General features: G+C 47.3%; 1 protein-coding gene across 1 annotated transcript; it reads left to right on the top strand.

The window, feature by feature from the left end:
- The first annotated feature begins 6983 nt into the window (after positions 1–6983).
- On the top strand, positions 6984–8611 carry LOC141069913 (uncharacterized). Its single transcript, XM_073559467.1, has 2 exons — positions 6984–7847; positions 7911–8611. The coding sequence occupies exons 1-2, from the start codon at positions 7070–7072 to the stop codon at positions 8156–8158; spliced, it is 1026 nt and encodes a 341-aa protein (XP_073415568.1). The 5' UTR covers positions 6984–7069; the 3' UTR covers positions 8159–8611.
- Positions 8612–15975: the final 7364 nt, after the last annotated feature.

Raw genomic sequence — 15975 nt, 5'->3', positions numbered from 1 at the left:
CATGCACTTTACTTAACATATGGTTGTTATAGCCAGCATCAATAAATCATGTACGTTTGGTAGTCCTAAGCTAATATCATCCAGTGACTCAACTGCATTTGAACTTTACTTTTTATGTCTGCTTAATCAACACCATTTATTTCAAAATCTTTTGTGTTTTATGTGGCGCCCCTGAGGCTCAGTCGCCACAGAGGTACTGCACCTGCTCCTGAGGTGTGGTGCCCCACCATCCAGGTAGGTTGGATGCTCCTGACCACGCTCCAACACTCGCACCCCACACAACAGAGTAGTTCAGCAAAGCCACCTTGCGGCTCCTTGCTTGGAGAGTGGCAGAGCACCTTTGGTGGCTCCCTGCTTGGAACACGAAACGTGCTGGGAGGCGGGTGGAGTTGAGAATACATAAAAGAGCAGGGAGGTTTAGAATTACAGGTCAGTCTGAGGGAGGAAGTCACTCAGAGAGGAGTGAGGAAAGGAGATCCCTGGAAGAGGGATGGAGGAAGGAGTGCTGCAGCTGCCTCAGTGATCTGAGCCAGCTGGCATGGGAAAGGAAAGGAGAAAGACATTGAACTGAAGCCTGAGCTTCCATAGAAAAGAAAGACAAGTACGGAATGTAGGAGTAAAAGGGAACACAGAGGACGTGGATTAGAGGAAGAACCCTGCCTAGAATTTCTAAGCGCAAGGCCGGGGTCCGGTCCCCGAGGTTGTATGGACACTAATGGTTCTGCCTCAGACACCGGTGGAGTAGTGGGCTGTAAATGCACTACTCCCATCTAAGAGTTGGGGGCACAACAGCAACTTGGATAGTGAGCCGGGACTCAGGAGTAGGGAGTCCCCGAAGCAGGCTACAGCTGTCTGCCGTACAAGTAGAGTTCTTGGGAACATCTGTCAGGAGGAACTCCAGTGTAACTCAGTACTAGGAGTACTTCACACTTAAAGGCGCTATAAGAGGAGACATTCAGTAAGGCACATGTTGGCGGAGTGTTGGAAGGGAGCATTCTATCTTGCCTGGAGGTTGACTGAGTCTCTGACCCGGAGGACACGGCACGGAGGCATACACCTGTGTGTACTACAGACTGTAAGTAAAGCTTTGGAACTACAAGCCCTGGTGTCCTCCATTCATTCTTGCGCCAACGCACCCAGCACCGCTACATCTGGATACCAGCTTCTACACCGCTTGTGCCTCTCCTCTTCCCCTACATCTTCACTGCCCTGGGGTTACAGCTCCACCTATGGGGAGCTTCACCATCTTGGCTGCAACACACCACCAGCCCCAGAGGATCTGCATGCAGCGTCGGCCTAACATCTCACTTGCCGAACACCACAGGTGGCGTCACGAACTATTCCATTCACTACATTCTACCATTCAATTTCCCCCATTAATTGGGCGCCCAGGGCCACGGAGCAGGTCACCGCTGCTGTGACACATCCCGCCGACACCGGCCCGGTACCGAGTACCCCACGGCCCTGGGAGGGCGACCCATTTTACACTATTATTTATATGATTACCATTGGTATCTACATATTTCAGACATAATGTATTTGTGGTTTATTTGCCTTAGGTTACAAAGGTGTTAATTAACATACTCACTGCAAGTTTTTACAAGCTGTCTTCTAATAATTGGGGCTATTGTACTTGTATATGTTCCCAGCACAACCAATTTGGAGATAAAGTTATTATTCTAATTTGATTAACCCATTATGTGACATGTCCTGTCATTTGGTTCAGCTGATTTTTTATGTATCTTATTAATATTATAAAATTTAGCATTTTTATATATTTTTTTGTGTTATGGTCTATTTTTGCACCATTTTTCTATATGATCAATTCATATTTTTGTGCCTGACCTTTGGTCCTATACTGTTTATTATGCTTTACAGATTGTTCAACATTTGCTAATTTTACACAGGGGACCAAATTTTAAGGAATTGAGGCTGTACAAAGTCTATGAGAACTGATCATTATGCAACGAGGAGTTATTTACAGACGACTGGAAATTTCCCTTTATTCTTTTGTCCTCCATGAGCTCCATGCATTTACCAAAAGGTGAGTTATAGCCCTGCTCATCCTGAGCCTCCTGGTTCATAATCAGTCAAGGATTGCACCTGCAGAGCAGGAAGATGGGTAGCAGTGTGCGGTGGTCAGTAGCCGTCCTCAGTTCACATTACTGTATGTTCCGGTAATTGGTCGGTGATGGGGCCAGGTCACTATGCAGATTACATCTCTAATAATCTCCTCCACTTTATAACCACAGGATTACTTTATAATTTATTATCTTATTCTGCAGCATCTCTCCTCTCAGCTGCCCCGATTTCTGACTGGCAGAACCGCTGTCCTGGCGTTGGTGGTGACGAGTTCTCAGTTCGGTCCACACAGATCCTTTGTGATGCCTTATCTGTTATTGGGATCTGGATTTTGGAGGACGGCTGACCGCTTGCAGACGCTTGGCTCAGTGAGCAAGTGCAGTGCGGTGTTCCTGACATTATAGCTGACCATTTCAGATTTTTTTCCTCTGAGGGTAAAAAAAAAAAAAAAAAGGGTGTTATCCTCATGGATCCCATGCAAGCTTTGGCTGATCAGGTCAAGCACCTGACCCAAATGTTCCATAAACCAAATGTGGATAAAATCTGTATCTGTGTTGTCTGTCGGTCTGGAGGGTATTCCGGAGTACCTGAGAGACTTTGAAGACGTGTTTTCCGAAAGCGAGGCTGAGGCGCTCCCACCACAGACTGTATGATTGTGCTATTGATGTTCCATACATCAGCAGGACAAAATAGAAATTAGATATTGGACCTGAGGCTTATTTCGCTGCTTGCTGTCAGTGAATGGAAACATTAAAGGGGTTGGACAATTTTGTTTACTGAAATGCAGCTATTTTGGGCATAAAATAAATATATTTTTGCAATTGGGTTTTGCTAAATATTTAGCAACATTGATCTTTTATAGCCGAGGTGTGGCATTGTCTACTTAAGAACAGGTTAGGCCTGTTTCACATTTCCGTCTTTCAAGGTCAGTCAAAATCCGCCAGGCGGTTAAAAACCAGATCCGTCTCCGTCATGGGGCAAACTGATGCCACTGGATCCGTTTTGTATACGGATCCGCTGCAGCCGGCAAGAGGGTGAAACTTAAAGCAACCGTGGCCTGGAAAAGGAGATAGAGAGAGAGAGGGAGAGAGAGGGAGAGAGAGGGAGGGAGAGAGAGGGAGAGAGGGAGGGAGAGAGAGGGCGCGAGAGAGATTTTTTTGTTTTAATGGCTTTTCCGGAACACTATTCAGGGTTAAAATCCCTGCCAGAGTAAATCTGCCGGGCATGCGCAATCCAAAATAGCGGACCGTCGCTCTGAAAAAACGTTTCAGAGTCCGTCTCCTCCGCCCAGGAGCCGCTAAAATTCTGACGGATCCGTCAAAAAACGGGTGAGATGGATGACCGTCAGTCAAAATCCGCCGCTAATGTAAGTCTATGGGGGAAAAAAACGGATCCGCCAAAAAAAGGGGCGGATCCGTTTTTTTCTAAAAGTGCCGGAATTTGACTGATGTCAAAAAACGGAAATGTGAAACAGGCCTTAACTGAGAGTCCATTAGTGAGCTCATTCTGATAGTCCAATAGGAGAGTTTGTAGCTCTTATTTCTTCTCAACTGATTTATGACCATATTAAATATCAATATGTAGGGAAACAAAAAAGCCAGTAAAAGCCGAACAGTAATGGACCGAAATTACAAAAATATATTTTCAGCTCCAAATAAATGGATTTAAAGTATAAAATAAAACTGTCCCCAGAGGTGGGAGGTGGACAATCCCTTTAAGGTTACATTTATGGTTTGAAGACGTGTTCAGGGCTAGTTTTGCTCACACTTCTGAGAGGCTGCTCCATGAAGTAATGTGCACAGATACAGACAGGACCTTACAACCGCTGACCATACAGTATTAGGCAGGTGGTTCCAATGTAATGGCTGAGATATCGTCTGTGCTCTCCTCTGTCACCCTACATACATATGAGGACAGATACATTCTGTGGATGTGGTGCCCCAACAGCTTCTCCCACTTTGTAAGGAGTTCGACAAGAGAGAAGATGCACGCAGTTAATGCCTACCAGAGTGGCTACAAGCATACGCCGCCATCTTCTGGTTAAAAATGATAGTGAAAATTAAAGCAGGGAGAATTGCATTAGTAGGAACCCAAGAATGAAGTTCATGTTACCTCGGGGAAGAGATTTGAGAAGACACCAGTGTAAGGGTCGACCAGGACCGTAGTCATGGCCAAGGACTCTGGGGCAACGGTGCCCGAGTAACTAGGTGGTTCCTGGCACTTCAGGATTTTTAACTTCCATGTGGAGCATAGGCCAGGGAAACTACATGGCAATGCTCACACTCTGTCAAGAGTCCACTGTTTGTTGGCAGAAGGTTCCAAGCCCCCCGGCTTTGGGCAGGGGGGTATGTAACATGGCCTTCGGACAGGTCCTTGAGGAGAGAAATGTGTACTTGAGGTTATTAGATGGACATGCGGCGCATCTTTCCAGACCGCAGCATGTCTATTTATTTTGCGGGGACGCGAGTCTCCGCAAGACAAATATCACTAGTGCAATGTATAGGACAGTGATTCCGCACGGTTCAATGAACACATGCAGAATCACCAGCGTTCAAAAGAGGGCAGCCCACCCAAACTCTCAGCCCGGACAAGAAGAAAATTAATCAGAGAGGCAGCACACAGATCACAGTTAACCTTGAAGGAGCTGCAGAGATCCCAAGCAGAAACTGGAGTATCTATCCATACGACCACAATTAGCCATACACTCCTTAGAGCTGGCCTTTTTGAAAGAGTAGCAGAGAAAAACCTTTACATAAAACAAACCTAAAAATTTGTGTGTGTAAGTTTGAATACTTTCTCAAGTCACTGTATATACTACAGTGGTGTGAAGCTTGTGTGGATGCTCGAGGGCTGTATGCCTGCCTGGCCGCCTGCTCGCAGTGTCATAGAGGACTCACACATTCAAAATACTGTATTATTGATGAATATGGCTACAGCTGTGCGGGGCCTGGCAATATTATACCAGCGTTATTATACACAGCTATAGCACTACATGGTGTGAGCAGAGAGAAGCGGCACAGTGGAGTATAGTCCCATCTACAGAAAGTTCCAGGATCTGCTGGGCAGTAAGGCCTCTTTCACACATCAGGTTTTCGCCTTCAGGCGCGATCCGGCGCTTTTGACAGAAACCGGATCCGGCGAAATGCAATGCCGGATCCGGTTTCCCCCCCATTGACTTGCATTTGCGCCGGATCGCGACGGATGGCCATGCGTTTCATCCGGTTTGCGCCGGATCCGGCAATGTGTCGCAATGTGTCGCGATCCGGCGTCTGGAAAAAACGTCTACTGTAATGTTTTTTGTCTCCGGCGAAAAAGCCGGACACGCCGGATCCGGCGCGTCCGGCTTTTTCACACAATGAAAGCCTATGAGCGCCGCAATGCGCCGGATCCGGCGAAAGCCTGATCCGGCGGCCGGATCCGGTTTTTTGGTCTGAGCATGCTCAGTAGCTCTGCCCACAAGACATATATAAAAGCAAGACAGTGGGACCCACAGCCACACCCAACATGCCACCCAAGACAGCAACCAGGCGCAGGAGAAGGCAGGAGACATCTGCAGCAGCACCATCAGCACCACCCCAATTGGAGCAGCATGCTGAACAACGGGAGGGGAGTCCAGCAGCAGATGAGAGACGGTAATTATCAAATCACCCATTCCTCCAAACTAGGGCTATTGAATATCAAGATATTCATTGGCCCTTTGTTTCTCTTTATTCAACAGCCGCCCAATAGATGCAGCAGCAGCAGCAGAAGCAATGGCAGCAGCTGGAACACCACCCACAGGCATGGAGTGTGGCCACCAGGAAGACAGCACATCACCTTCTGGGAGCCCTCCCTCGCATCGTCAGCGTTTGACGGTAAGTTTTTATTTCCAAAATCCATCTTCTCTGTAATATATGTCTATTCATGGCCTTTTATTTCAAAACAGGAATCACAAGATGAAGAGGAGCTCCCAGAAGAAGAAGGAAGGGGTGGACAGACACCTGGAGTGGGCTCACAATTGGTAAGTTTTTTGCATCAAACGCAGAAACACAACATCACACTACACACAACACATAGAAAACAATGTTCTGCAGACCACACACAGCAAACAAATGCCTACATCCAAAGACATAACTTTTTTTGTTTTCTTCTCTAGTCTTCCCAATCTGGTGCTTGGCCAAGAGGTCCTCGCAGTGCCTCCCAGGGTCGTCGGCGACAGCAACGCGGCGGTCACCAGCGTGTAAGTATAAATATTTTTGCTTTTTTTTTTGCACTTTTTATTTCATTTCTTTTGTGGAGGCTAATTATGTTATTTTTGTCTTTTTCTTTAACAGCCTTCACAGCGTGCTCCCAACTCTGACGTTGAGGATGGAGGGATTGATGTGGACCGCCTCATCGATCTCGTCAGAGAAAGGGAGCCGCTCTGGAATATGGCTGACCGCCGCCACGCTGACCTGATCGTTACCCGACGACTCTGGGAGGAAATCTGTTCGCTCCTTGTGGGACGCTGGGAGGACCTCGATGTTCGGGCCCAGATTACAGAGCGTAAGTATATACAGTACCGGTTGCTTGATTTAAACCAGTGTTTCCCGAACTCCAGTCCTCATGGTCCCCACGGATCATGTGTTCAGGATTTCTATTTACTATGGAAATCCTGAAAACATGACCCCTGGGGACCATGAGGACTGGAGTTTGGGAAACACTGATGTTGTATACTAACCACTCCTTTCTCGTTTCAGGGAACACAATTGTGAATCGGTGGCGGTCTGTGAGAGATCGTTTCAAGAAGGAGTTCAATAAAGAGATGCGGGCCCCGAGTGGATCTGGAGGACGCAGGAGCAAGTACAAGTACGCACAAGCCCTGTCGTTCCTCCGGGAAACAATGGTCACCAGAAGGTAAATATTACACACCACATGTGAAAAAAAATGTTAGATGTAAATTTTTTTTTCAGCCAGGGCCATACCATGTCAGTATTTTAATTGTTTTTTTTTCTCTTTATTCCACAGCATGGTGAGCAGCACTCGGGAGCCGGCACGATTGGACCCTTCTGAGGCGATCCCTGAGGAGACCGGCACCGAGGGACACTTCGACCGCCCCGGTACATCTGCACCTTCCCAGCCTTCCAACACATTCGACCCATCTGTCCCATCCACCAGCACAGGAGCATCGTGGCCGCCTACATTACATGAAGCTGCTGGTGAGGAGATCGCTTTCCCTTTACCCCACCCTTCTGCCCCTGCCACCTCTAGTACACCTGCGGGTACTGGGCGGCAGCGGCAGAGGGGTCAGGAAAAGACTTATGCGCCAGAGTTCTTGCATCTGAATGCATCTTTCCAGAACTGTCTAAAAGTCTTGTCAGAGCAAATCTCCGCAGGCTATCAGCAGATCAACTCCAGCATTCTGGAGGTGAAGACACTTCTGCAAACCATGCATTCAGAAGCAAGATCTTCGCCAAACCACACCTTTTTCAGGTCTGTTGTGGAGCGCATGGAAACGCTCTCTCCTGCCCAGCAGATGCATGTAATGCATTCATGCCACGCTGCTCTCCAGCAAGTTACCTCCCAACCTCCTCCTCCCACCACAGTAGTTCCTCCACCTGCACCCCCTCCAGCCACTTTCCATCCTCCCCCCCCTATTACATCTACACCCCCTCCAGCCACTTTCCATCCTCCCCCTCCTATTACATCTACACCCCCTCCAGCCACTTTCCATCCTCCCCCTCCTATTACATCTACACCCCCTCCAGCCACTTTCCATCCTCCCCCTCCTATTACATACCATCCACCTCCAGCCACTTTCCATCCTCCCCCTCCTATTACATACCATCCACCTCCCCAGCACCATCCACCTCCCCAGCACCATCCACCTCCCCAGCACCATCCACCTCCCCAGCACCAGCAACCTCCCCAGCACCAGCAACCTCCCCAGTACCAGCAACCTCCACAGTACCTGCAAACTCCCCAGTACCAGCAACCTCCCCAGTACCAGACATCTCCCCACTTCCAGCAACCTGCCCCATACCAGACATCTCCCCACTTCCAGCAACCTGCCCCGTACCAGACATCTCCCCACTTCCAGCAACCTGCCCCGTACTAGACATCTCCCCACTTCCAGCAACCTGCCCCGTACCAAACTCCTTCCCCATACAACTTGCCATCAACATCATCTGCTCCTACAGTCCCTGCCCAACCCTCCACTCCACCACCCACCACCTCTTCTGCTTCCCACATGTCCACCCATTCTGTAGTTTTTTCCACACCTTCACCTCTAACTGTTCCTTCCCCACCACGATCCCAGTCCTCTCTCCACACTCCCAGTGTCGAAGTGTCCCGCAGCCCCTACAGCAGTATTTCCACCACACACTACACAGAATTATAATGTGTGTATTTAAATAAAAATGACCAGTTTTATGGTTTCAGTTTTATAGTTTCAAATTTTTATTAAACATGTTTATTAACATTTTAAAAAAGTTTACTAAAAAAAACATTTTTCAATAAAAGTTAAATTATTTTACACTGGTTGTCTGTCATTTCTTTCTGCGGCGAAAAAGGTTAAATACAGGTTATTTAAAAGGTGAAATGGTATTCAAAACTAGGTATATAACTGTGGGTAAATTTTAGCTTTTTGCCACAGTTGTGTTCCTGGTTGTGTTTGAAGCAAAGTATTTCACCTAAAAAGTTGTGTTTATTGTTGGTGATTTCCTAACAATGTACACAACTTTTGTTAAAAGGTGAAATACTTTGCATAAAACACAACCAGGTACACACCTGTGGCCTAAAGCTAAAAATAGAGACCATGACAAGATAGCCAACTTTGGTTGGCAAAGGTATATACTGTTGGTACAGAAGGTACACAAGTTTGGTTAGGGCACAAATCTTTCACACTCTGTCATCCTGCCAGTGTACTCTGCCTTGAGGTGACATAAAGTATAGTGCAAAATTGTCCCTCATTACTGAAACCGTCACAGAACTTCTAGTGGTAATGTCATGGTAATCTTGCAAGGTGGTTTCTTCAGAGGTGTCCTCAATGGAAATGGGTTCCTTGCAGATAACAAAATTGTGGAGTACCACGCACGCTTTGATCACCTCGTCCACAGTTTCTGTCTTGAGGTTGATCGCAGTCAATAGGACCCGCCATTTGGCTGTCAGAATACCAAAGGTACATTCAACCATTCTTCTTGCTCTTGTGAGGCGGTAATTAAAAATGCGTTTTGGTCTTGTCAATCCTCTGCTAGAGTACGGTTTCAAAAGGTGTTCTGACAGCTGGAAGGCTTCATCCCCTACACAGACAAATGGCATAGGTGGACCAGATGTTTGCGGCAGCGGTCTAGGTGGTGGGAACTGGAAGGTGTTTCCATACAGTTTACGCCCCATGGCAGACAGTTTGAAAACTTGAGAGTCATTGGAGCGGCCATAGGCCCCAATATCAACCGCAATAAATTTGTATTCCGCGTCAGCGATGGCCATGAGGACAATTGAAAAATATTTCTTGTAATTGAAATATTCCGATCCCGATCCAGCTGGCTTTACAATGCGGATATGTTTCCCGTCCACAGCGCCCAAGCAGTTTGGAAACTGACATATCTGTTGAAACTTGTCAGCAATTTCAATCCACCTCTCTGTTGTGGGCTCTGGTAAAAACTCTTCAGCTAAGGAGTCCCACAGTGCACGGCATGTGTACTTCACAATTCCAGATATGGTGGAAATCCCGAGTCTGTACTGGAAATGCAGTGACGAAAGGGATTCTCCAGTTGCAAGAATTCTGTGGGGAATTAACAAACAATAAATTAGTTTTAAATCACAGCATTACATACCAAAACTGACCTATAACACTTGGAGATACAAATTACCACCAACAAGATTGCAGTGAAAGTGTGCTCTGATGCGATCACATCCAATAAATGTGGCTTACCTTAAAGTCACCATCAGACGCTCTGCGGGTGAAACAGAGAAGCGGCAATAGGTGTCCGCTTTTCTTATGCGGTGTGCAATGCGCTCCACCAAGTAATCAAAATTCTCCATTTTCATCCTAACATATCCAAAAAATTTATCCGGGTTTCATCGAAGGTCCATGCAGAGTGTAGAATAGACCCCACGCGTCATTCTCTTGGCTGTGATGGGGTGGATCCACAAACGTCGTCTACGATGCCTGATGCGCTGCTGTCTCGCTCTCTCCTTCTCCAGAACAATCACCCTCAAACGATTCGCCTCCGCTATAAAATCCGCCAAATTCTTCAAAATATTTCCAATGACAACATCCATCTTCGCCAGTAACTTGCTCTTCTCTCCAACCTGCACTTTCTCCTCTACAACCTGTCAAAGAAGGGCTGTAGGAACATGCTATATATAGTTTTCCAGTAGCCAATCCCGTTCGGAAGGCAACAAGGGTCAATTTTATAAAACGGATCCGGCGTAATCCGTCGAAAAACGGATAGAAAAACGGATGAACCGGATGAGACGGATCCGGTTTTGTCTGTCAAGAAAAAGACGGATCCGGCAGAAAACCGGATCCGGCACATCAGGTTTTACTAAACATTTGCCGGATCCGGCGTTCCGGCACGACGCCGGATCGCGCCTGACGCCGAAAACCTGATGTGTGAAAGTAGCCTAAGGCTACTTTCACACATCAGGTTTTTTCTGACAGGCAGGATCCGGCTATTTGTTAAAAAACCGGATCCGGCGAAAGCTGCTGCCGGATCCAGTTTTCTCTCATTAAATTGTATTAGCGCCGGGTTGTGCTGTATGGCCTTCCGTTTCTTCCGTTTTTTGCCAGATCCGGCTAAATGTTTCATTCTGGCTTCTGGAAAATCGTCTCTAGTAACATTTTTTGTCTGCGGCAAAAAACCAGACAGCGCCGGTGTAGCAATATGTTATATGTTGATGTGGCCTCTAGGGGTCTCACTACTTTGATGTGTGTACTACAGAGAGTAAGAACTTGTTGGTTAGTTGTTGTTAGCAGACATCTTGTAATGGAGGAATGTATCACAAGTCTCAAGTAATAAACAAGCCTTGAGATATCCAAGGAGTGTGATCCTTGACTGGAAATACATAACAGAACATGGTGGCAGCTGGGCACAGAACCTGCAAATCCTCAGAGCTTGTGTGAGGCTGGGACTGTACAGAGGATCACAGAGAATCACAGCTCCTGTAAGTACAGACTCCCTGACATTACTGCAAAATGGAGACTGGTCCGAAGCCCCCTCAGGGACTGGATGTGACTTCATGTAATTTGTCCCAGACTTGGAGACATTGGAAGGAAGAGTTTATACTGTATGTGGATCTCACAGTGGCCCCCACTGATGACAAACGAAAAGTGAAGATGTTTTATTACCTTATTGGGGAAAATGGCAGAGAATTAGCCCACACCTTACTCCCACACACAGACAACCTCCTTCAGCCGATATTGTGCAGGCATTTGATAAACACTGTAACCCAAAGAAGAATGAGACAGTGGAAAGATATAACTTTTTCACACGACATCAGGAGGATGGTGAAAATGTGGACAGATATCTGACAGAGCTGAGGAGGCTGGCAACAACATGTGGTTTTGGAGAGATCAGGGACAGTCTAATCAAAGACAGAATGGTGTGTGGCATAAGAGACAGTCATCTCAAAGAAAGATTACTGAGAGAGGAAGACATGACTTTAGAGAAATGCATGCAAAATCTGCAGGGCTGCTGAACTGACAAAACACAGCCTGAAGATGATGGCAGGCACCAGTGATAATGATGATAAGGTACATGCAGTATCTATGAAAGGAAAGACAAGACCAAGCTCCCCTATAAGCACTGTCCACTGCAAGTATTGTGGGAAAAGACATGAGAGAGACAAAACCAAGTATTCAGCATATGGTGAAACCTGCAGATTGTGTGGAAAGAAGAATCATAGCTCAGCTGTCTGCAGGCAAGGAACAGGCAAACAGTACTGACAGCTCCACACTGTGACACTAGACACTGACAGTGCAGAGGACATTACATGGCTACAACTGCAGCCTGCAGCAGAGAAAGTCAATGTAGTCAGGCAGTCAGTAGGCAAGGATGCCAAGCAGCTTTATGCAACATTCTTGTTGGATGAGAAGCCCATTAGATTTCAGCTGGATTGTGGAGCAAGCTGCAATGTAATTCCATCTGCTCTGCTGAACAAACAGGTTTCTATTGAGCCTACTGACAAGGTACTGGTGATGTACAACAAAAGTGTTCTGAAACCGATGGGGACATGTAAGCTCAAAATACGGAACCCATGTAACAGAAAGAGTTATAGAGTTGAATTTACCGTGTTGCGTGGTGGTAACTATGTACCATTATTGGGAGTAAAAGCAGTTCAGGCAATGGACTTAATAAGAGTGCAGTCTCAGAATATTATGTCTGTTGAAGTTTCCCAGGATATACCAAATCCCAAACTAAACGCAGAGCACAACTTGGATATTCAGAAAATAAAAACGAAGTATGCTGATTTATTTGAAGGTGATGGGTGCTTTGAAGGTAAATATAGGCTAGAAATTGACAACACCATGCAGCCTACCAGATTACCTACAAGGAGAGTGCCTGTAGCTTTAATGCAACGGCTGAAAGAACTGCAAGACTTACAGAGAAGAGGCATGATAGCACCAGTCCATAAGAGCACAGATTGGATCAGCAGTTTAGTCATAGTGCAGAAACCATCTGGCAAGTTAAGAATATGCATTGATCCTAAGCCACTCAACAAGGCGCTGAAAAGAAATCATTACCCCATGCCGACATTAGATGATGTTCTACCAGATCTATCAAAAGCTAAAATATTTTCTGTATGTGATGTGAAAAATGGATTTTGGCATGTGGCACTGACTGAACAATCAAGTTTATTGACATTTTCTTCACCATTTGGATGTTTTAAATGGCTGAGAATGCCCATGGGACTAAAACCTGCTCCAAAGGTGTTCCAGCAGACATTAATGCAGGCGTTGGAAGGACTTCCTGGAGTGAAAACAATAGCAGATGATATACTAAAGGCCCTTTTACATTTAGCGATGCACCAGCGATCCCGACCACGATACGACCCGGTCAGGATAGCTGGTGCATCGCTAAATGATCGCTAGTGGACTGCCACACAGGCAGATCTCACAGCGATGCACCAGCGATACAGCGGACGATACTTACCTTTCAGACGTGGCGATCCTGTCGTTCTCCCGCCCGCGTCCACACGTCGCTTGTCGGCGCCACAGGAAGCCCAGCAGGAAGCGCCCGACGAGAAATGGAGCCGGACGATCTCATGCGATCAGTGATGGACAGCGGGGGAGCCGGTCGGAGGTAAGTATCACACATAGCGATATCGCTAGCAATATCGCTATAATATCACAAAAACGGTGATGTTATAGTGATATTGCTAGCGATATCGCTATGTGTAAAAACCCCTTAATAGTTAGAGAAGGTGAAGATATGGAATCTGCAATCAAGGATCACGATCAGAAGATGATACAATTTTTGGACAGATGCAGAGCAAAACTGGGTCGCCCTCCCAGGGCTGTGGAGTACTCGGTACCGGGCCGGTGTCAGTGGGATGTGTCACAGCATCAGTGCCCCCGACCGTGGCCCTGGGCGCCCAAGTAATAGAAAGATGTGAGTTAAATGAATAGTTCGTGACGCGACCTGTGGTGTTCGGCAAGGGAGGTGTTAAGCCGACACTGCATGCAGATCCTCCGGGACAGGTGGTGTGGTGCAGCAATGATGGTATAGCCCTCCACAGGCAGGGCTGTTGTCCCAGGGCAGTGTAGATGTGGAGACACTTAGGTGATGTAGTGTCTGGCGCAGGGGATGTAGCAGTGTCAGGCGGACGGACGCAGGAAGGAATGGAGGACACCAGGGCATGTAGTTCCAAAGCTTTACTCACAGTCTGTAGTGCCCGCTTCTGTGCCGTGTCCTCCGGGTCAGGGACTCAGTCAACCTCCAGGCAAGATGGAAAGCTCCCTTCCACACTCCGCCAAATTATATGCCTTTCCTGAACGTCTCCTCTATAGCGCCTTTAAGTGTGAAGATCTCCAGTACCGTGTTACACTGGAGTTCCTCCTGACAGATGTTCCCAAGAACTCTACTTGCACGGCAGACAGCTGTAGCCTGCTTCAGGGACTCTCTACTCCTAAGTCCCGGCTCTCTATCCGTATTGCTGTTGTGCCCTCAAGTCTTGGGAGTAGTGCATTTACAGCCCACTACTCCACCGGTGTCTGCTGCAAAACCATTAGTGTTCATACAAATTCGGGGACCGGGCCCCAGCCTTGCGCTTAGAACTTCTAGGCAGGGTTCTTCCTCTAATCCACGTCCTCTGTGTTCCCTTTTACTCCTACGTTCCGTACTTGTCCTTTCCCTTTTATGGAAGCTCAGGCTTCAGGTCAACGTCCTTCTCCTTCTTTCCTTTCCTTTCCTGTGCCAGCTGGCTCAGGTCACTGAGGCAGCAGCAGCATTCCTTCCTCCATCCGTTCTTCCAGGGATCCCCACTCCTCCCGAGTGGCTTCCTCTCTCACTGACCTCCTGTCAGACTGACCTGTCATCCTAAACCATCCCGCTCATATATATATATTCTGAACTCCACCCATCTCCCATCACGTCTAGTGTTCCAAGCAGGGAACCACCAAAAGGTGCTCCGCTTCTCTCTCTAGGCAAAGAGCAACAATGTGGTTATGCTGAACTACACTATTGTGTGGGGTGCGAGTGTTGGAGCGTGGTCAGGAGCCTCCAACTTACCTGGAAGGTGGGGCACAACACCTTAGGAGAGAGGAAGGTGCAGTACCTCTGTGGCGACTGAGCCTCAGGGGCACCACATAACACATAAAGCTGAACTTGGACAAATTCAAACTGAAAATGACAGAAGTGGCCTATATTGGACATCGTCTGACTTCAAACGGTGTAAAAGTGGATCCTGAAAAGGTGAGAGCAATACAAGATTTGCCTACCCCTACTGATGTTTGTGGAGTACAACGATTTTTGGGCAAGGTAAATTATCTCTCCAAATTTTGCAGTCATCTATCAGACATGTGTGAGCCACTGAGACAGCTAACCCACAAAGATGTGCTCTGGGAATGGACGGAAATCCAGGAGACTGCTTTCCAATCAGTAAAGAAAGCTATTGCAGATGCAGCAACCCTAAAGTATTTCGATCCAGATCAAAAGTAGTGGTACAATGTGATGCTTCAGAAAAAGGCCTTGAAGCTACATTAATGCAGAACAAACAGCCACTCACATTTGCAAGCAGAGCCCTTACAACAACAGAGCAGGGATATGCTCAGATTGAGAAGGAACTACTGGCTGTGGTATTTGGGTTGGAGAAGTTTCACCAATACACCTATGGTCGCCAGGTAAGAGTACAGTCGGATCACAAACCTTTGGAGAGCATTACAAAGAAACCACTACTGAATGCCCCAAAGAGACTACAGCGCATGCTGTTACGACTTCAGATATATGATTTTGACATCGGGTACTGTCCAGGAAAAGACTTACTGATTGCAGATACACTAAGCAGAGCTTACCTTCCTATCACAAATGATGAGGAGAAAGACATTGAAACCATCAATATGTGTAACTATCTTGCAGTGTCAAAAGAAAAGTTGAAGAAAATCCAGACTTTCACAGAGAAGGATAAAAGTCTCCAGAGTTTAAAGACTGTCTGTCATGGCCCCCATGCCTCCTGTCACGGTCCCCGGATCCCCAGTCACGCTTCCCGCCAGGCTCCCCGTCACGCGTGGCCATACTTACCCCGCGCTGCAGCCTCGCTCCCTCCAGGCCCGGCGTCGGCATCCTCCTCTGACCGGCCCACGGCTGGTGACGTCACTACAGGCCTTGTGCATGCGCCGTACGCCGCGGCCGGCTCACCGCTCCTGATCTTATCTCCGGCGGTGCCCTGACCCGGTAGCACCGCCGGACAAATGGGGGCACAGCGGCGTCTATA

This window comes from Dendrobates tinctorius, unplaced genomic scaffold (assembly GCF_039654945.1).
Source record: "Dendrobates tinctorius isolate UK_male_01 unplaced genomic scaffold, ASM3965494v1 ptg000013l, whole genome shotgun sequence".
Lineage (NCBI taxonomy): Eukaryota > Metazoa > Chordata > Amphibia > Anura > Dendrobatidae > Dendrobates > Dendrobates tinctorius.
This window is presented reverse-complemented; position numbering and strand designations above follow the sequence as displayed.